Source organism: Aedes aegypti, chromosome 3 (genome assembly GCF_002204515.2).
Source record: "Aedes aegypti strain LVP_AGWG chromosome 3, AaegL5.0 Primary Assembly, whole genome shotgun sequence".
NCBI classification, from domain to species: domain Eukaryota; kingdom Metazoa; phylum Arthropoda; class Insecta; order Diptera; family Culicidae; genus Aedes; species Aedes aegypti.
The window spans coordinates 192137669-192157987 of NC_035109.1; the positions used below are offsets into that span (position 1 = coordinate 192137669).

General features: G+C 38.2%; 1 protein-coding gene across 1 annotated transcript in view; it reads left to right on the forward strand.

The window, feature by feature from the left end:
• Nucleotides 1-20319, forward strand: part of LOC5575051 — a 70957-nt gene that overhangs the window by 10709 nt on the left and 39929 nt on the right. Inside the window, exon 3 of the mRNA XM_021852712.1 lies at nucleotides 10364-11465. Within this exon, the coding sequence (XP_021708404.1) occupies nucleotides 10364-11465 (1102 nt within the window). The remainder of the gene's footprint in view (nucleotides 1-10363; nucleotides 11466-20319) is intronic.

Here is a 20319-nt window from a genome sequence, read left to right on the forward strand (position 1 = left end):
CGCAAAATTTACAAGTAGAAAGTAGGCGTTGTGAAGCATTACAATTGCCACCGAAAAGTAAATCTTGTACGAAACGGTAATATTGCTGTGTGCATTTGAAACGCAAATATCAAATGCGGGAACACCAAACGCGGTAAGATTTTCCACAGGCATTCCGATGTCAAAGTAAGCTTTTCTATGCTAGGTTGGCGGTGATGTGTGTAATCGTTGCTAGGTGTCCTTTGATTGTTTTGTCTTACCGCATTTGATGGACATTTAGTGAAGATTTGCATCTTTAATGCAAACAGCAATATATGTTAGAACCTAAGATAACTATATTAATAACTATAGAAAGAAAGACGCTGAGATTGATCATTAGAGGACACATGCTAGTTTCGAGGAATTGTTGAACAGACAAGGATAGTGATTCATTTATTTAAGGACATATGAACGTAATGACCAATAAATACTTTCAACAACGAACTACTACTATACAGTCTAATTTTGTTGAGACTTGACGACAATTGACATGTTCAGGCCAGCAGCAAGCCAGCGGGGTGCTTGATACAGCACCACACCAGTGGACGCAGCATACCTCATGCTGCCGGCCACAAACACTTCAAATTCATCACTTTCACCACTGAAACTACTTACCTGTAGTGCATACCAATCGAGCATACCTGAAACAAAACAGAAAACATCAGTAAAACATTTAATATCATCATAATAGCTACAGTCACCCCACGCAGTTGAATCACCCACAATTTATGAATCAGCTGACTTCAAAAGACACAATTATTATCAAACTTGTCGCAAAACATCACAGAATTATTTTTACTGATAAGAAACTATGTGTAAAAATAATTCTGTGATGTTTTGTGACAAGTTTGATAATAATTTTGTCTTTTGAAATCAGCTGATTCATAAATTGTGGGTGATTCAACTGCGTGGGGTCACTGTACTTACCATTACGATCATTCTAGATCGACACCACATTATTATTGATTACCTCTCTTGCATTGTATCATTGTCTGACAGTTCGAGAGTATTCAATCCGTCTATTGTATAATAGTTTAGACACAGCACATTAAGGACTGTTCATTTAAGAAAGTGGACACCTAAATATTAGCATTTTGATGTAAAAATTCCATAAAAACAAATAAAATTTTGTTTCAGTGTGATCTCAAGTGTTTATTTTGACAGCAGACAAAAGTTGACATAAAAAAATTATAAATTTTAAACTCTCAATTTTTTTCTGCACAAATCGTGTACAGAAAAACTGCCGTTCCGAGATTTGGCTTAAATCGCGAAGTGTCCAAAATGAATTTTTTCAACGCTGTGGCCAAAACAGATATTCCTGACGACGTACGATACATCCCAACAGAAAAAGTTGGGAAAAATGATTTGGTATGGCAAGCAATTTGCTCCTGCGGTATGAAAGTACTACATATTTCACGACGGGTTCAATCAACGGCGAAAATTACAGAACTGAATGCATTAAAAAATGGCTTCTGCCCATCTACTGAAAGCATACCATGCCTCCATTGTTTTTGCCAGACCTAGCATCGGCTCACTATGCTTCAGCTAGTTTGGAGATGCTCAAGAAGGAATAAGTCGAATTTGTAGAAAATTGATCGAATCCATCAAATTGCTCAGAACTACGCCTCATTGAAACATATTGGGCAATAATCAAACGGCATCTTAAGAAGGATGGAAGAGAGGCAAGCTCCATCGATTTTTTCAAGAAAATGTGGTCAGCAGTTCAAAAAGCAGTTCGAAAAGTTCCGAAAAAAGTTGTGCAGAATTTTATGGGAGGTATCAAAAGAAAAGTAAGAGCATTCTCCAGCAATGCTCAATAAATGTTCAAATTTATGTGAATTTGATCGAAATTACGTTGATTTCCATGTATTTTAGGTAAACTCATGAATTTGTTCGAAAATAAACAGTTTACCGCCGTGTGGGGTGACATTGGGCCTAGGGGGTGACTTTGACCGCCCTTTTCGATGCATCTCATGACTAGTACGGGAGTCAGGAAACTAATCCATCCAAATCTTGGCCCAAAGTTACCCTTATGGCCCAATGTCACCCCGCACGACGGTACTGTAAAAAACACGTGTCCACTTTCTTAAATGAACAGTCCTTATTGTATACAACAATGCACATCCGGAATATTATATGCAAGTACAATAGGGTAGAGGACTACACTGCCCATAACTGCATAACAGTCACATTCGACATTTTTGACAAATTGGAGTTAATACCATGGACAGTCATCAAATGATAAATATTTTCGATCAACTTACTGAAATCTGTGAGATTGTTCTAGAAAATTCGAAAAAAATATCAAGTTGTTTTGTCACATTGGTAATTATAATCGCATAACAGTAACATTGAGAATATAAATGAGCCTCGTAATGTAACAGCAATGAAATTTCTACCAGAATTATTTTCTGACTATTCACCTAGTATGCGATATGAGTTGTACAAAATATCAACCTCAAATAAGCACTTTTGAGTTCCTGGTATTTTTTTAGAAATTCTAGTTTCCTCCCATACTGCCATGAAATGTACACTTGGTATTCCATTTACTCAATGCCTACTATTGTCGAATGTTACAAATATGCAGTTATGGGCAGTACATATAGGGCGAAATTCTATGTATCAAATCAGTTAGAAATAAACCGTAAATTCGAACGTATCTCTCCGTATTAATTATTCCCTACCGGATCGTATCCGCGGGAACATGACATTTAAGACTCTTAACTTAACTTAAAACCTCATATTAACACAATTCTATAATGAAAAGTCAAGGTAATTAAGAGGCCGAACTTTTCTGTAAATAGGGTCCTAAAGGACTGTCCCAATTTTAATGCCAAACGCTTAAGTTTAGGCCAAAAACACATGTTTACTCAATTTTTTAACGTTTTTCTTTTGTTCAAGTCCAAAAAACATTTTTTTTGATTTTGTCACACTCCTTGGCTTAAACTCAAATTTTGGGTGTATTTTTCTTTCCGTGTCCCTTCCAAAATGTCAGATAGGAACAACCCCAGTGTTAAAACTAAAAGCCCTGTGGTGTTTTTGTAGATTAAGCAAACGTCAAACATGATCAAAAGTGTCAAAGGTCATTTATGGACCCAATTTTTAAATTAAAGTTTCAATATGATGTATCCGTTATTTGGGCGGGAAAAATTGCTAAAATAGTTGCAGTAACATGCTCTTTCGTGTCATTAAATAAAAACAAGATTTCATTAAACATTTTAGGACCCAATTGATCCGTTATTGTGATATTATTGGTCTTAGCAGTCTAAGTAGTGCTACTTAGACTGCTAAGGCCGATATCATCACAATTCCGTATCAAACTACGGTCGTTTTCTGTGAAATTTAATTTATCACCGATATCAATGAAAATTTGGCATGCTAAACATCTACACACTTCTTGTTCATGCTAAGAATGATTCATTATTTATGAATGTATTACAATATGTTCGATTATATTTGAATTAGAATCTCAATAAGTTGAAAAAAATCTGTTTTCTAAGTAAAATTAAGGGATAATTTAAAACACATTTATTAGAGAAAATCGAAAATCACTATCACCAAAGTTTATTAAAATATACTTTAAGATATGTTTATTCAACTAGCGGGAAAAGGTTTTGATTTTCCTTGCGCCATTTTGAAATGTTACGCTTGGAAGAGTGGATGTAAAAACTACAAAAACGCTTATATCTTAACAACTACCGAAAAGCTAAACATTACATATAATTTGCAATTGGATTAGATGGACAAATTGATGTGAAGATTTGCGAAAAAGTTACATGTCTTCTCAGTGAGTATCGAACTCACGACTCCCCGATATCTAGTTGGGGCGCGTTACCACTACGCCATGAGAGGAGTCATGAACGCAGAAGTTAACCTGAACTCGATTTCAGTTCAATAATCACGTGGTCCTTTTTCGCAAAGTGCACCTCTTTCGGAAGAATTAGATGCCCATCCAAACACAACGCTTTCTATATATATATCCAATGCCTAGCCCGAGAGCGCATTGTTTTTTAGGTATAGGAAAAGCACACTACACTAGCCAGCAATTGCGCTAGCTGAGGTATCTATTGTGTGGGCTTCCAATGGGTCGCGACGTTCTCAAACGACCGGTTACGGAACATGAGTCCGTTGCTCGATAAATACTTGTTTTTAATTATGAATCGTGGTTTACGGCTAACCAGCCGAGTGGAAGTTTAACAACTACCGAAAAGCTAAACATCACATATAATTTGCAATTGGATTAGATGGACAAATTGATGTGAAGATTTGCGAAAAAGTTACACGTCTTCTCAGTGAAAATCGAACTCACGACTCCCCGATCTCTAGTTGGAGCGCGTTACCACTACGCCATGAGAGGACTCATGAACGCAGCCGGTCGTTTGAGAACGTCGCGACCCATTGGAAGCCCACACAATAGATACCTCAGCTAGCGCAGTTGCTGGCTAGTGTAGTGTGCTTTTCCTATACCTAAAAACAATGCGCTCTCGGGCTAGGCATTGGATATATCTATAGAAAGCGTTGTGTTTGGATGGACATCTAATTCTTCCGAAAGAGGTGCACTTTGCGAAAAAGGACCACGTGATTATTGAACTGAAATCGAATTCAGGTTAACTTCTGCGTTCATGAGTCCTCTCATGGCGTAGTGGTAACGCGCCCCAACTAGAGATCGGGGAGTCATGAGTTCGATTCTCACTGAGAAGACGTGTAACTTTTTCGCAAATCTTCACATCAATTTGTCCATCTAATCCAATTGCAAATTATATGTAATGTTTAGCTTTTCGGTAGTTGTTAAACTTCCACTCGGCTGGTTAGCCGTAAACCACGATTCATAATTAAAAACAAGTGCTTATATCTTTTCATATGAAAATTTTAGAGGTATGACGTCTTCAGAGAAAATGTGTATTTTGCTCATATCCAAAACTCTTTAGAACATAGTAGGCCTGAAAAATTGATATTATCGGAAAAACCGATTTTTCATCATAAAGTTCCAAAGTGACCTATATCTCTAAAATTATCAGATACAAAAAAAAATAATGTTCTACAAAGTTTCCATATTTTCTATAATCTTCAATATTGTAGAACATTTTGTTGCGCTATCTTTTGAAATAAAAGAGTTTGAGAGCGAATTTCGAAAGCTATGAAATTTGGCGCTTGGGACATTTTTGCGTATAACGCGCCTTGGCCAGACAAAAAAATGTTCAGAAGACACCAAAACCCTATGTCTTATATTGTTCAAGTTATTAATTTATTCCACTTAATTTTGTTCCGTAGACCAATGTGCATTGGTACACGCAAAAATATTGTGCGGTAAAACTACCATTTTAGGGGGTTAACTTAAGCGCTCGCACCGGCAATTTTCGGCAGACCAGAAATGCGCTTGATTTTACCATGTCTGTAGTTGGAATCAGATTGTTGTAAATTATTTCTGTCAAATGTACCAGTAATGCGGTGGGGTATACCGTAAACATAGTAAATTGGTCTGAAATTCCATGGTAGTTTTAAGAATGGGCGTAGTCAGCTAAAATAGTTATTTTTACCACAGAATTTTTTCCCGTGTACACTACCCGTCATAAATACGGACTCACTAAAATAAGTATTGCAACACTCAGCTGAATATTGAATCACCCTGAAAAGTTTAGCATCACCTCAAAACAGGTAATTTCACATTGCTATATCTCGAGATCCATACGACTTGCAAAGAAGCGATCTTCAGCAAAGTTGTTCAGGGGATCAAGGACATCCGGAAAGCGAACAGTTTAGTTCGCGATTTTGCCGCTAGGTGGCGCTAGTGAGCATGTAAAATTGAGCATTTCAAATTTCAAACTAGTTCTAGCTTGTGATCCATAAGAGATAGAAAGTTCGGGTCTTAGGCATAGTTGCTCAGGGGTTCAAGGACATTCGGAAAGCGATCAGTTTAATTCGCGATTTTGCCGCTAGGTGGCGCTAGTGAGCATGTAAAATTGAGCATTTTGAACTAGTTCTAGCTTGTGATCCATAAAAGATAGAAAGTTCGGGTCTTCGGCAAAGTTGCTCAGGGGTTCAAGGACATCCGGAAAGCGATCAGTTTAGTTCGCGATTTTGCCGCTAGGTGGCGCTAGTGAGCATGTAAAATTGAGCATTTTGAACTAGTTCTAGCTTGTGATCCATAAGAGATAGAAAGTTCGGGTCTTCGGCAAAGTTGCTCAGGGGTTCAAGGACATCCGGGAAGCGATCAGTTTAGTTCGCGATTCATAAGAGATAGAAAGTTCGGGTAAAATGTTAAATTTATTCAGATATGATTCGCTTTATATCCAAATGATTCATGTCATGTGACACTTTATTTTTGAATGCATGCTCACTAGCTGCAAAATCGCGAACTTAACTGTTCCCTTTCCGGATGTCCTTGAACCCCTGAGCAACTTTGCCGAAGACCCGAACTTTCTATCTCTTATGGATCACAAGCTAGAACTAGTTCAAAATGCTCAATTTTACATGCTCACTAGCGCCACCTAGCGGCAAAATCGCGAACTAAACTGATCGCTTTCCGAATGTCCTTGAACCCCTGAGCAACTTTGCCGAAGACCCGAACTTTCTATCTCTTATGGATCACAAGCTAGAACTAGTTCAAAGTGCTCAATTTTACATGCTCACTAGCGCCAGCTAGCAGCAAAATCGCGAACTAAACTGATCGCTTTCCGGATATCCTTGATCCCCTGAACAACTTTGCTGAAGATCGCTTCTTTGCAAGTCGTAAGGATCTCGAGATATAGCAATGTAAACTAACCTGTTTTGAGGTAATGCTAAACTTTTTGGGGGTGATTCATTATTCAGCTGAGTGTTGCAATACTTATTTTAGTGAGTCCGTATATATGACGGGTAGTGTATGTGTGTATTTCGTATAGGGGAAGGTGGGGCAGTTTGGCCGCCTTAAGGAAAAGTCGATAGAAGTACAGAACATATTATGGAATTTTTGGAACTTTGTATAATTTCTAACAAATTTTAGATTTACACAAAATCTGCACGATTTCCGTTGTCTTAGAAAGTTCACGAATAAATGAATGAATTTTCAAGATTTAAGATTTAACATTTTTCTTGACGATTTTTATCGATTGGGTCATCTGAGCACCCTATTTTAGGTTGTGAAATTATCACATACAATCTAATAAATTTATTATTTTATTCACTAAACTTGAAAATTATTAGAATTTAGAAACATTCTGTACTAAAAGATTAAATTTTAAAAGACATTGTGGCAGTCAAACATCAACATTCTAAAATGATGAAATTTGTAAGTTCGGAATACTCACTATTAACATGCTTATCGCTTCATTTCCATGTCAGCTTTAAGGTTGCATGTTATTTCAGGAGAAATTTATGCAGTTTTTAAGGGGTGCTCATTCCACTCCATTTGCGAAACCGCCCCGACTACCCCTATGTTTGTATTCTCCACTGTTCATACAATACAAGGTCCAGTTCGCATTATTGCTTGGAATCGACATGTTTTATACAATTCAAATAATGATAGCCGCTAATGCCACGGGTAACTGAAACTTAAACTTCTTACGTCACACAACATATGGCTATTTTCAATCCTCTCAATCGAGGATTCGTAAATTATGTATGGATCGTTACGTTTCCGTGAATCATTCCCCAAGAGTGTGTCGTAATTTATAGAAAACCCCTATATGTTGCTATCTCAATAAGTCTAAATAAGGGTTGTATAATATAAATAAGAATCACAATCAAGTGAACATTGGCAATGTTATTTGTGGTTCACAATGTTAAGTAAATTTCGTATCTACAGATGTATAGGATAATCCGTTGGGGCTGTCCATAAACCACGTAGTGTTTGTTTTTGGATTTTCAGAACTACCCTCCTCTTCCCTTGTGGTCTATTGTTCACAAAACAATTTTGAATTTTTTTGGACCTTTGTGTTTGGACAAACTTTTCCTCCCACCATGAATGAACAGTGGTTTCTGAACGGCCGCTAATTTTCCTGTAAGTGGGCTTTCCAGATATTCCGCTTGAACGTGAAACGTATTGATAAAGTACTTATTGAAGTACTAGCATGAAGATACTTTCACAGAGAAATAGTCATATGTGAAGACGAACTTAGCATGTTTTACTTGTTTGTTGTTCTGCGAAGAACAGTGCGCTGAATTAGGGCATTACAGTTAAACCTCCATGAGTCGATGTTCCATTACTCGATATCGACTCATGGAACCATACTAAAAATCAAATTTCATGGTTACTATGATGGTCCTCTCAAACAGCTTTTCATAGCATTGCTGATCCATGACTTGATATTTCCATGAGTCGATGGTCCCTTCAATACCGATTCATGAAGGGATGACTGTATCAAAAAAGACGTGTCCTAATTCCGCGCAATACTTTTTGGGATAAAACTCAATTATTATGCTAATATTTGATAAAATTTCATAGAAGCATCATGAAACATATCTGTAGCAAAGTTCCATAGAAAATTGCATAAAAAATTAAACATTTTCAATAAAGAAATCGCGTTTGTTTGTGTCCTACCCATAAACTGCAAGAGCAAGAAAGTGCTTCTCGTTCAGGATGTATGTGTAGTGGCACAACGCCTCGAGCGCTGCTGTGGGAGTTGTAGAGAACGCACCAGACATCGCCATCAAGCACATCCTTTGGAGATGGCCCAATTTTGATTGGATTGTTCTCACTTTGCCCTTTTGCCACCGCACAAGACATCCATATGTCAATATTGGTCGAACAACTGTTGTGTAAATCCATTTGATATATTTGGGTTTGAGGCCCAAAGTTTTACCAAAGGTTCGCTAGCATTGAGCGAAGGCCATGCAAGCTTTTTTGACTCTGAAATCAATGTCCAAGAAAGTTTGGAATCTAGCAGGACTCCGAAATGCTTTACCTGTTCAGTTACATTAATCTCAGTGCCAAAAAGACGTGAAGGTAGACTTTCGTCACGGTTTCGTCTTTCTGTAAAAAGAACAATAGATGTTTTATTCGCTTTCATCGAAAGGCCATATTGGCGACACCAACTTTCGACTACTTACTTGACGAGCACGTTAGATCAGGTCGAATGCTTATGCACACACCAACTATCAAAGCTAGATAGTCGTCGGCAAATCAATAAGTTGGAAAACCGCAATTATTGAGTTGCCTCAACAGCTACTGCGAGATTCCACAAAAGTAGTGGCAATACTCCCCCTTGGGGGCATCCGCAAACACTAAATTTTCGAATCGCTGCTTGACGCAATGTCGAGAAGAGATGTCGGTTTTTGAGCATTTGATGAATCCAATTGGAAATCATTGTAGGTAGTCTATGGTTTCGTGCGGCTTCCAATATGGCATCGAAAGACACGTTATCAAAGCCACCCTCAATATCCAAGAAAACACCCAAGCAGGATTGCTTCTGAGCGAATGCGATATCGTATACAACTTTGTGTAAAAGAGTCACAGTGGACTTCCCAGACTTGTAAGCATGTTGATTCACATGAAGAGGCATCATATTTGCCAAAAAGAAATCACGGATGTGATGCGTTCCAGACATTTCAGAAGAAAATAGGTCAGGTGATTGGTATAAAACTCTTCGCTTCTTCATACGACGCACGTGGATAAACTTCACAGTAATATCACACCAGGATCTGAGAATGATAATGTTTGATAAACTCAAATCCCTTCTGGAACAGAACAGGATAAATCCCATCCAGTGTTGGCACATTTTTTCCAACTCTTATCTGTGTTTTCGACTGAAAAAATCTTTTTTATCGTAAGTCAACCTCCAAAAATCTTGGTAAATATCTGTGTTGTAAAAAAATCAAATTTTCAATGCTTTTATTTAAAAAAAGACTCTTTGCAAACGTATTTCAGCTGTTCTTGGCATGTCAACAATTGTTAATTTGAACTTATTGTTCTAGATGTAAAATAAAAATGCTTTATTGTTTCTAAAACTTATTAAAACTTGAGTTTTTGAGAAAAACTAAACAGAGTAATAGCATTTCTGATTTAAATCTCCCAAAACCATGTCCTTAATTCGCTAAAATAATATCCTTAAATCTTTAAAATCTTTTTCTATCTCAAAAATCTGTGATCTGTGATCACAGATATCTGTAGGCAAGAACAGTAAAAAATCTGTGTAATTACAGATAAATCTGTGTATGTGGCATCACTGATCCCATCTGCTCCTGGAGATTTGAAAGAAGCAAAGCTATTTAGTCCTCTTTGAATCGATTTAGTAGTTGTTGTCTCTGTTGTCTCTATTTTTAAGCACAAAGTCTCTTAAGTTCCTATTTTGAAGGTACTCAGTCGCTGCCAGCTCTGCTAATAACGAAATGTAGCTACACTTTTAAATCAATGCAATTATTGTTACAGATCGACACCCAACGTTCGCCACAAGAGCTCTATCAAGAATTGTACCATCGAGGTATAGGGACGCTGTGCGCCGAGTTGTACATTGGCTGGGCTTATTACTACGATGCCGAGGATAACTTTGCCCAAACCGAATCCGTCTTCCAGAAGGGCTTCGATGCGGGGGCCACACCCCGGGAAGACCTCGAGCAAGCTCATCGTCAGTTTGGGTTCTCCATGTCGCAGAGACTGCTCCACAAAGACGAATCTTCCAAGCTGACCTTCAAATCGTCTTTGGAAGAACGGCGAAATGCCCTGACGTCGTTGAAGGCTCACAAGAAACGACACGTCGGTAGCGTTCGGACAGGGCTCGCCGTGAAGAGCTTCCACCCTGGAATTGTTAATCAGGAGAATATTCCAAACGGGCCAATGAACTCGAATGTTTCACTGCCAGTCTACTCAGGTGCCGCTGAAACTTCAGCCTCGAATCAATCGATTGTTCGCTCCCTGGTGAATCATGCACGGGATCGGGAAAATGTCCGTGAACCGGGACCTTGGTCGAATGTAAAAAGCCATCATAAGCGTGGCCCCCTTTTCGGAACGACACACGAGCCGTCATTTAAAATATCTGAAGATCCGATCGAATTTCAACCCATTCCGGTGTTGGTCGACAATTTGTCACGCGGAATCCAACTAAGCGTCAAGCACAAACGGCAAAATTATCCCCAGAAACCGTTTGAACTCGCAGTTTGCGACGATGACAAACCGTCGGGTTTTCCCGTGTACGACAAGTTAGCTCTCTACTGTCGGGGATCAAAGGAAGATTTCTGCCCGGAAGAGCTGCGTGGTTATCGGTACTTTAAACGCCGCGGTATCGTCAACAAAATGACCGAACAGTACGATCCTATTTGGGCCAACGGATCCGTTGCAGGAATCCGCTTACATCCGTATCATGTGCGGGAGTACCGGTGCCGGCCGGGTGATGACTTAAAGACGGAAAAGCCCACCATCGGAACCGGTACCCAGGGAATGCAAACCCGGATTGCGGAGATCTACGCCACCGACAGGGAAGAAATGTCCATCGAAGAACTACGGATGCAAAAGTGGAAGGACGGCAAAATCAAACGTAAGTTTTTCAAAAGTTTTAGTCTGACGTTTACCGTTGTGTGTTACCTTATGAGATACGTCTGAGAATTTTCCTAAAGGTTATTCCGAAGCTTCCTACCATATCGTGAAAAATTCTGGACAAACAATTCAAATGGGCACATTGACATTGGTAAACATTGGCTTTGCAAGATGCTGTTGAGCGCAGGGTGGGTGTACGGCTGTCAACTACAAACAAAGCTCGCCTAACAATCATCTCTCGGGCGGGCCGTCCCAAACAGCATCATCTCTCACGCGGGCCGACCCCAAACAGCACAGGTGGAACGCGGGCCATGCCAGACAGCTAATGCTGATGCATTTCAACACTCAAACAGCGGGATGCCTAGCAGCGTTGTGAGCCAAACGAATACACCCACAAAACATGAACGGTAGGCGAACCTCGTTTCGTATACCCCCCCTGGTTGAGCGCAATTCAACCCGATCACGCTCACCAATACCACTATCAGGAAGAGCTAACACTAATCTTTCTGATAGTGGTGTTAGTTTGCGTGGGCGGGCTAAAAAGGGCTCAACAACAACGTTTCTAAAAAAGGCTCAAGACCTCTTGGGCCCTTTTCAAATGTTTGTCCAGAATTACGAATTTTTAAACAGAATGTATATAAAATTGTATAAAAAAACTTGTTTAAAACCATGTTTGCTCGTATCTTTTTACTAAGATATTTTTAATTTTTATGTCTTGTACAAAGTTGTTATATATCTTTAATTATCAGTTGGGATGGGGAAAGAATGTTAGGGTGTAATGATTGTTGCTTCTAGAGACCGAGAATACCTCTGCATCTCCACAATCACCACGGGAAGGGTGTTTATTAGTGAGGGAGGAAAAGATCTGGGAGTCACCTCTGGTCGGTGATGCGATCCATGGACAACCCGGTCAACTAGTCAGCGAGTTTCGATAGCTATCGATACCGATTCGTTTTGTATCGTTGGCGATCGCCATCGTCGGACAAAGATCTATAAAGAAATCGGAGGACTGGTTGGTCGGGAAGGAGGAAATTCTCGCGGAACACTACCAAAGGACATACGCACAAATGAGAGATTCTCTCCTCTCTCGTTCTCTTTCGATTATAACAGTGGAATACTAAAGATTTTGGGAAGTTTTTCACTATAGATCGAAAGTCAATTTCCTTGACTAGCGTCTCATACAAAAAACGCAACAGAAGAAGTTAATGTGACTCAGTTATTAATGAAAGAGAAAGTAAACAAAGAGAGCCTCTCAGATAGGTCCTTTAGTAATGTTCCACGAGAAATACACGACTTGTATTTAAAGATAGTTTTGTATTTTTGTCTCGAGAAGTTTTTGGAAAAAATACGTCAACATCTATAATGTCGAACAATTCAAAAGACGTTTTTATTAATGACGAAAACTGAAAATTGCATGTATATATTTTAACTTATATGAAACAGGAATAATGCCGACACTTGTAGTGACGAACCATACATAGTTTGTTTGAAAATTACATATGAGTATTACTGTGCATTTTGTCTCGATATGGTAGAAGTTTTAGAAAATACGTCAACATTCACAATGTCGAACAATTCAAAAGATAATTTTTAATAATGTCAAAAAGAGAAAAATATATGTATATTGAAATTGTATAAGAAAAAGCATAATGCCGACACTTATAGTGACAAACCATACAAAGTTTGTTTTAATATTACATAAAAGTTACGCTTTCAAGAAAAAATGTGTTATCATAAGCATGAAACGAACTCACCAGTTGGTAATCCATTCTCGACTGAACACAAAACTGACACTGACAGCAAAACTTCTTGGCGTCCCGAAAACAAACCGTCTTGCTTGGGCCTTCCCAAATACGTACCCAGCAAGACGCTCCAAAACAGGGAAAAAGATTCTCCGGCGACGAAAACACGCGCGAATCCGTCTGCAAAATCAATCGGACGACGCAAAACCGAACTGTCCTGCTTGGGCTTCATGAAGCACTACCCAGCAAAACGCTCCAAAACAGAGGAAAAAAAATTCTCCGGCAACGAAAACACGCGCGAATCCGTCAGCAAAATCAATCGGACGACGCAAAACCGAACTGTCCTGCTCGGGCTTCATGAAGCACTACCCAGCAAGACGCTCCAAAACAGGGGAAAAAAATCTCCGGTAACGAAAACACGCGCGAATCCGTCAGCAAAATCAATCGGACGACGCAAAACCGAACTGTCCTGCTTGGGCTTCACAAAGCACTACCCAGCAAGACGCTCCAAAACAGTCGAAAAAAATCTCCTGCAACGAAACAAACGCGCGAATCCGTCAGCAAAATCTATCGGACGACCTATTTCTTTGTTTAATCCTTAGAGTTAGAGATTTTGTAAAATAATGGTAGTTCCTGAGCTTCTGAACAACTTTGCTGAAGGTACCTGTCTAAAAAGTCAAGATCCTGCAGTATCAGCAAAACAAAAATGTTATGCTCACTACCGCCGCCTGGTGGCAAAATATCCTATTTCTTACCTCAAATAATGATAGTCCTTGAGCTACTTAACTACTTTGTCGAAGACACTGGGCCGTATGAATAAAATGTAGTAAAGTTGAGTTTACTACATTCTCGGTAGTAAACGCTATATGTGGAACACGAGTGGAACATGTTTGTGTCATTTTCCTTTCTACACCTTTCGAACATACTACAAACAACGCATTGCTATGAATAAAGGTAGCATTTACTACAAAGCTACTGGTAGTTAGCTTCAGAGGTTGCTACACATGCTTTGAGATTGCGGAAATGAATGGAATAATTTACTTTTGAGTAAAAATTATGGGAAAACGATATAAGTTTTGATATTTCGGAAGGTATTTTGAGTTTTGCTTAGGAATTTTGAGGTTACGAAAACATTCGCCCCGCCAATGCTGAGATTCCGGTATGATAACCGGCAGTAGCAATTTGTAATATCCGTGTGAATTCTGGCATTACGATAATTATGTTATTTTCTAGGAATTTTAGGATGTTGGTAGGAATTCATATATTTATAGGTAATGTAATTCTGAATTTTACGTGTAAATACTGACATCTCAGATTCTCAGATTTCCTTTGGAATTCCGGAATTCCTGTAAGAATTTTGGGATTCCGATAGGGATGTCGGATTTCCAGTTCCGTTGGAATTTCAAAGCAAAGCTTTAATATAAACCTTTGAATGTCGGTAAATATTTGTAAGATTTCAATGGGATTTTTTGTGAAATCGATAAGAATTTTAATTATTTCAAAGGTAACCCAGGTGTTTTAGGGGAGATCCTCATTGAATTCTAACGACTACCAATGGAATCACTACAATTCCCATAAAAATCTCTACATTCTAAGTTCTAGAAATTCCAAGGATACTATCAGAAACCCCACCAAAATAACGAGAATATCACAGAAACACTTAGAACTTCCGAAATTCAACATGCTGTTAAGAACACAAACGGGGAGCATCAAAATTCTACCGCAATCTCACCAGAATCTCAGTACTGGTGCTAGAGAATATGTGGTTCCTAATTTGATAGCTGTAATCTCAAGATCTCCTCATAGATGTTAAGCTAATATTAAAAAAATATCAATCATTGGCGTTGGCGAAGACCGAAAACCACCCAGAAAATTCTTTGATGTACCATCATCATAAAATCATAGACATAAAGAGAATACCAGACTTATCGTAAAATTACACTACAAATATTGTCAAATTACAGCACCTTCATGATTGTGTGCAAATTGTCGCTTAATCGATTAGATTCCATGCATTTCCTTCATATGCGTGATTGTATTAATTTTAAGCGTCACTCTGAATAGATTGTTCTTTACGTGCAGAATCACTCTGCACTCTGAATGGAAATTTCCTCACGTGCAGCTTCAGTCACTGCTCATGTTCGAAAGTAGTAAGTACTACATGTTCGAAAAGTTTTTTATTCATACCAAAAGTGTAGTAAACTTTGTGGATTTTGTTTTTGAGTAGATGCTACATGTAGTAAAGTTCAATGTTTTTTATTCATATCACCCTCTGAATAGGTTGTTCTTTACGTGCAGAATCACTCTGCATTCTGAATGGAAATTTCTTAACGTGCAGCTTCAGTCACTGCTCATGTTCGAAAGTATAGTAAGTACTACATGTTCGAAAAGTTGTTTATTCATACCAAAAGTGTAGTAAACTTTGTGGATTTTGTTTTTGAGTAGATGCAACATGTAGTAAAGTTTAATGTTTTTTATTCATATCACCCACTATCTCTCCAAGTGGTCAGGCTCCTGAGATATCTGCAAACAAAAGTTTCATGCACACTAGCGCCGCCTTGTGGCCAAATTTTGAATCAACTAGCTCGAACAATGATAGTCCTTAACTTACTAAACAAACAACAAACAATCGCAGTGCGCATCGTACCTTCGTGCTGTGCATACACGAATTCTCTCTGCTCTTGGAAGTTTTCTTAAAAACTACCTGAAGCAATAAATCAGTACTTTTCAGTGCTACATAAACAGTACTTTTCAGTGCTAAAATTAAAAACGGTACTTTTCAGTGCTACTAAAACAGTACTTTTCAGTACTATTTTTTCTACTATTGATCCCTTTACGATCCTTGTTTGGACCCGAGCCTTCGATTTTTCGTTGGACCCGATGGCGAAAGCTAGCGGTGGTAATCCTTCTTGGACACCGTCTTGGGAAAAAACCTCTCGAAGGTCACGTCTTCTTTCGTTTATTAACTAAACATGGTATCAACAACTAACAAAAGGAAGGGTGAATCTCTGAATTCACTACTTCCTTCCAAAAAAGTGGGTTTTAAAACTGTCACTACACGTGGCAAGAATGGAAGAAAGGACGCTTCCCCGGAATGCGAACTTTCTTCCAAGGGTGAAATGAATAATTGTATTGAAATGAGCAATCAGTTCGATGCTCTAGACAAATTTTCCGAACACCAAATCGAAGCAGCCTCTAGCCCAGGCTCTTTGATTCAAGTGAGGGAGGAAGCAAAGAGTGCCGCCTATCGTAGTCAGTTGTTCCGAATTTGGGGGATTTAGGCAGGAGATGTTGAACTCCATTAGGGGAATCAAGGTTTCCTTCCAAATCGCAAAGAAAGGAGACTGTCGCGTTTTGCCGGAAACTCTTAAAGATCGTGAACTTCTTCTCAGACACCTTGAAGAGAAAGCACAATTTTTTTACTTATGACGACAAAACTGAACGTTTGTTCAAAGTTGTCTTGAAAGGTCTCTCAAGTGACTATAAGTCACCTGAAGAGATCAAAAATGGAATAAATGATTTACTTGGATTTTCCCCAGTCCAAGTAATCATTATGAAAAAGAGAACCCAATCTGGCATTGTTCGGAAAGGGCTTTCTCAAGAATATTATTTAGTTCACTTTAACAAAAAAGAACTAAATAATATTAAAGCTTTAGAAAAGCAAAACTTATGTTCGATGTCCGTGTGACATGGGAACATTTCCAGAAACCTGGAGGAAATTACCCTCAGTGTCGTCGGTGCCAAAAGTGGGGTCATGGTACAAAAAATTGTCGCATGGATGCTAAATGCATGATTTGCGGAGGTTCTTCTCACGCTAAGGACGTCTGTCCTGTGAAAGAAGATACCAGAAAGTTTGAATGAGCCAATTGCAAGGGCCCTCATAAAGCTAACTTTTGGGAATGCCCTTCGCGCAAAAGGGTCATTGAGGCTCGTGCCAGGCAGATGAAAGATAATATCCGTTACGATAACGGTCGTTTCCGCAATTTGCCTGGTAGAGTATCGAACAATGCTCATTTTTCAGTTAACGATCGCTTGATCATGAATCATACCCATCAGGAAGATCATAATCATGCTCATTCACAAACTAATTTTAATCCGTCGGGTAGCCGTTCGAATCTTTCAATTTCGAATGTATCTACCCATGGTAAATCCTTTGCCGATATTGTAGCAGGAAATTTGAACTCCTCCCCTGTTCGATCCATGGGTACCCATTCTGCTTGTTTCAAATCAAATGGAAAAAACCCTACCGCCACAGGTAATTCCGCTTCTTCGTCTACCGGAAATTCTAATGGGAAATCACATGACATGTCTGCCTCTGATTTTAATTTTCTAACTGAACAATTGAATCTAATGATTGATGCAATGTTCAAAACCACCACTATGACTGAAGCAGTCCAAGTAGGTGTAAAATTTACAAATCAAATTGTTATTGGATTACTTTTTTCTAATGGATCCAAATAATAATTTAAATGTTTTAAATTGGAATGCTCGTTCTCCTAATGGTAAAGAGGACGAGCTGTTTAATTTTCTTACGGTTAATAACGTGCATATAGCAGTTATTACCGAAACGTATTTAAAACCTGGATCTAAACTCAAAAGAGATCCTAACTTTTTTATTTATCTTAATGATCGACTTGATGGGGCATGTGGGGGAGTTGCAATCATCATTCATAGGCGTATAAAACATCAACTGTTTTCATCATTTGAAACTAACGTTTTTGAAACTTTAGGTGTTTCTATTGCAACACAGTTTGGTAAATATACTTTCATAGCTGCCTATTTGCCTTTTCAATGGTCTGGACAGCAAGTTAATTTGCTCCAAACTGACTTGCGAAAATTGACTCGCAATAAGTCAAAATTTTTTGTCATTGGTGACTTTAATGCCTAACATCGGTCATGGAATAATTCTCAAAGTAATCCCAACGGCAGAATTTTATTTGATGAGTGCTCTTCAGGATATTTCTCAATTCAATACCCTGATAGCCCTACATGTTTTTCCTCTTCTAGAAATCCATCTACGATTGACTTGGTCTTAACCGACTCTAGTCATCTTTGTAGCCAATTAGTTACTCATGCTGATTTTGATTCTGATCATGTCCCTGTTACATTTCAAATATCCCAAGAAGCGATTCTAAATCCTGTCAGCTCCACTTTCAATTATTTACGAGCCGACTGGAATATATATAAAACGTATGTTGACTCTAATCTTGATGTTAAGATTTCTTTAGAAACTAAACTTGATATTGACAATGCTCTTGAAACTTTAACAAACTCCATTGTTGAAGCCAGAAGCATTGCAATTCCAAAATGTGAAGTAAAATTTGAATCCGTGATTATAGACGATGATCTTAAACTCCTGATCCGTCTTAAAAACGTGAGGAGAAGGCAATTTCAACGCACTCGCGATCCTGCTATGAAAATTATATGGCAGGATTTGCAGAAAGAAATCAAAAAGCGTTTTGCTCAATTAAGAAACAAAAATTTTGAAAATAAAATTTCTCAATTGGACCCTGGCTCTAAGCCTTTTTGGAAATTATCTAAAATCTTGAAAAAAACCTCAGAAGCCTATACCGGCATTGAAAGAGGAAAACAAATTATTACTAACTAATTGCGAAAAAGCTCAAAAACTTGCTATGCAGTTTGAAAGTGCGCACAATTTTAATTTAGGACTTACTAGTCCAATTGAAAATCAAGTTACTCAGGAGTTCGAAAATATTCTCAATCAAGAGAACGTTTTCGAAAATGCCTGGAAGACTAATCTGGAAGAAGTGAGAACTATTATTAAAAAAATCAAAAATATGAAAGCTCCTGGCGATGATGGAATTTTCTACATCCTCATCAAGAAACTTCCAGAAAGTAGCTTATCATTTCTAGTTGATATATTTAACAAATGTTTTCAATTAGCATATTTTCCTGACAAATGGAATAATGCTAAGGTTGTTCCAATTTAAAAACCAGACAAAAATCCTGCAGAAGCTTCTAGCTATCGTCCAATCAGTTTGATTTCCTCCTTCAGTAAACTTTTTGAAAAGGTTATTATGAACAGAATGTTGGCCCACATCAACGAAAATTCAATTTTTAGCCAATGAACAGTTCGGATTCCGCCATGGACATTCGACCTCTCATCAACTTTTACATGTAACAAATTAGATCCGTTCCAACAAATCTGAAGGCTATTCTACTGGTCTTGCTCTTCTAGACATAGAAAAAGCATTCGACAGTGTTTGGCATGAAGGTTTGATTGTAAAATTGAAAAACTTTAATTTTCCAACATACATTGTTAGAATAATTCAAAGTTATCTGTCTAATCGTACACTTCAGGTTAATTATCAGAACTCCAGATCTGAAAGACTTCCTGTAAGAGCTGGTGTTCCTCAAGGCAGCATTTTGGGACCAATATTATACAATATTTTCACATCTGACTTACCTGAGTTACCTCAGGGATGTCAAAAATCTTTGTTTGCAGATGACACAGGCCTCTCCGCCAAAGGTCGAAGCCTGCGTGTCATCTGTAGTCGATTGCAAAACAGTTTGGATATTTTTTCTTCATACTTGCAAAAATGGAAGATTTCTCCTAATGCTTCCAAAACTCAACTAATAATATTCCCGCACAAACCCTAAGCTCTTTATTTGAAACCTTCAAGTAGACATGTTGTCACGTTGAGAGGGGTTCCAATAAATTGGTCAGATGAAGTTAAGTATCTAGGGCTCATGCTAGATAAGAATTTAACTTTCAAAAATCACATTGAGGGCATTCAAGCCAAATGTAACAAGTATGTAAAATGCCTCTATCCCCTTATTAATAGAAAATCAAAACTTTGTCTTAAGAACAAGCTTTTGATATTCAAACAAATTTTCAGGCCAGCCATGTTGTATGCTGTACCAATATGGACTAGCTGTTGTAATACCAGGAAGAAAGCTCTGCAGAGAATTCAAAATAAAATTTTGAAAATGATTCTGAGGCTTCCTCCCTGGTATAGTACCAATGAGTTACATAGAATATCCAATGTTGAAACATTGGTACAAATGTCAAATAAAATAATAAATAATTTCAGGCAAAAATCGTTACAATCTTCTATTGCTACGATTAATTCGTTATATGTTTAGGTTAAG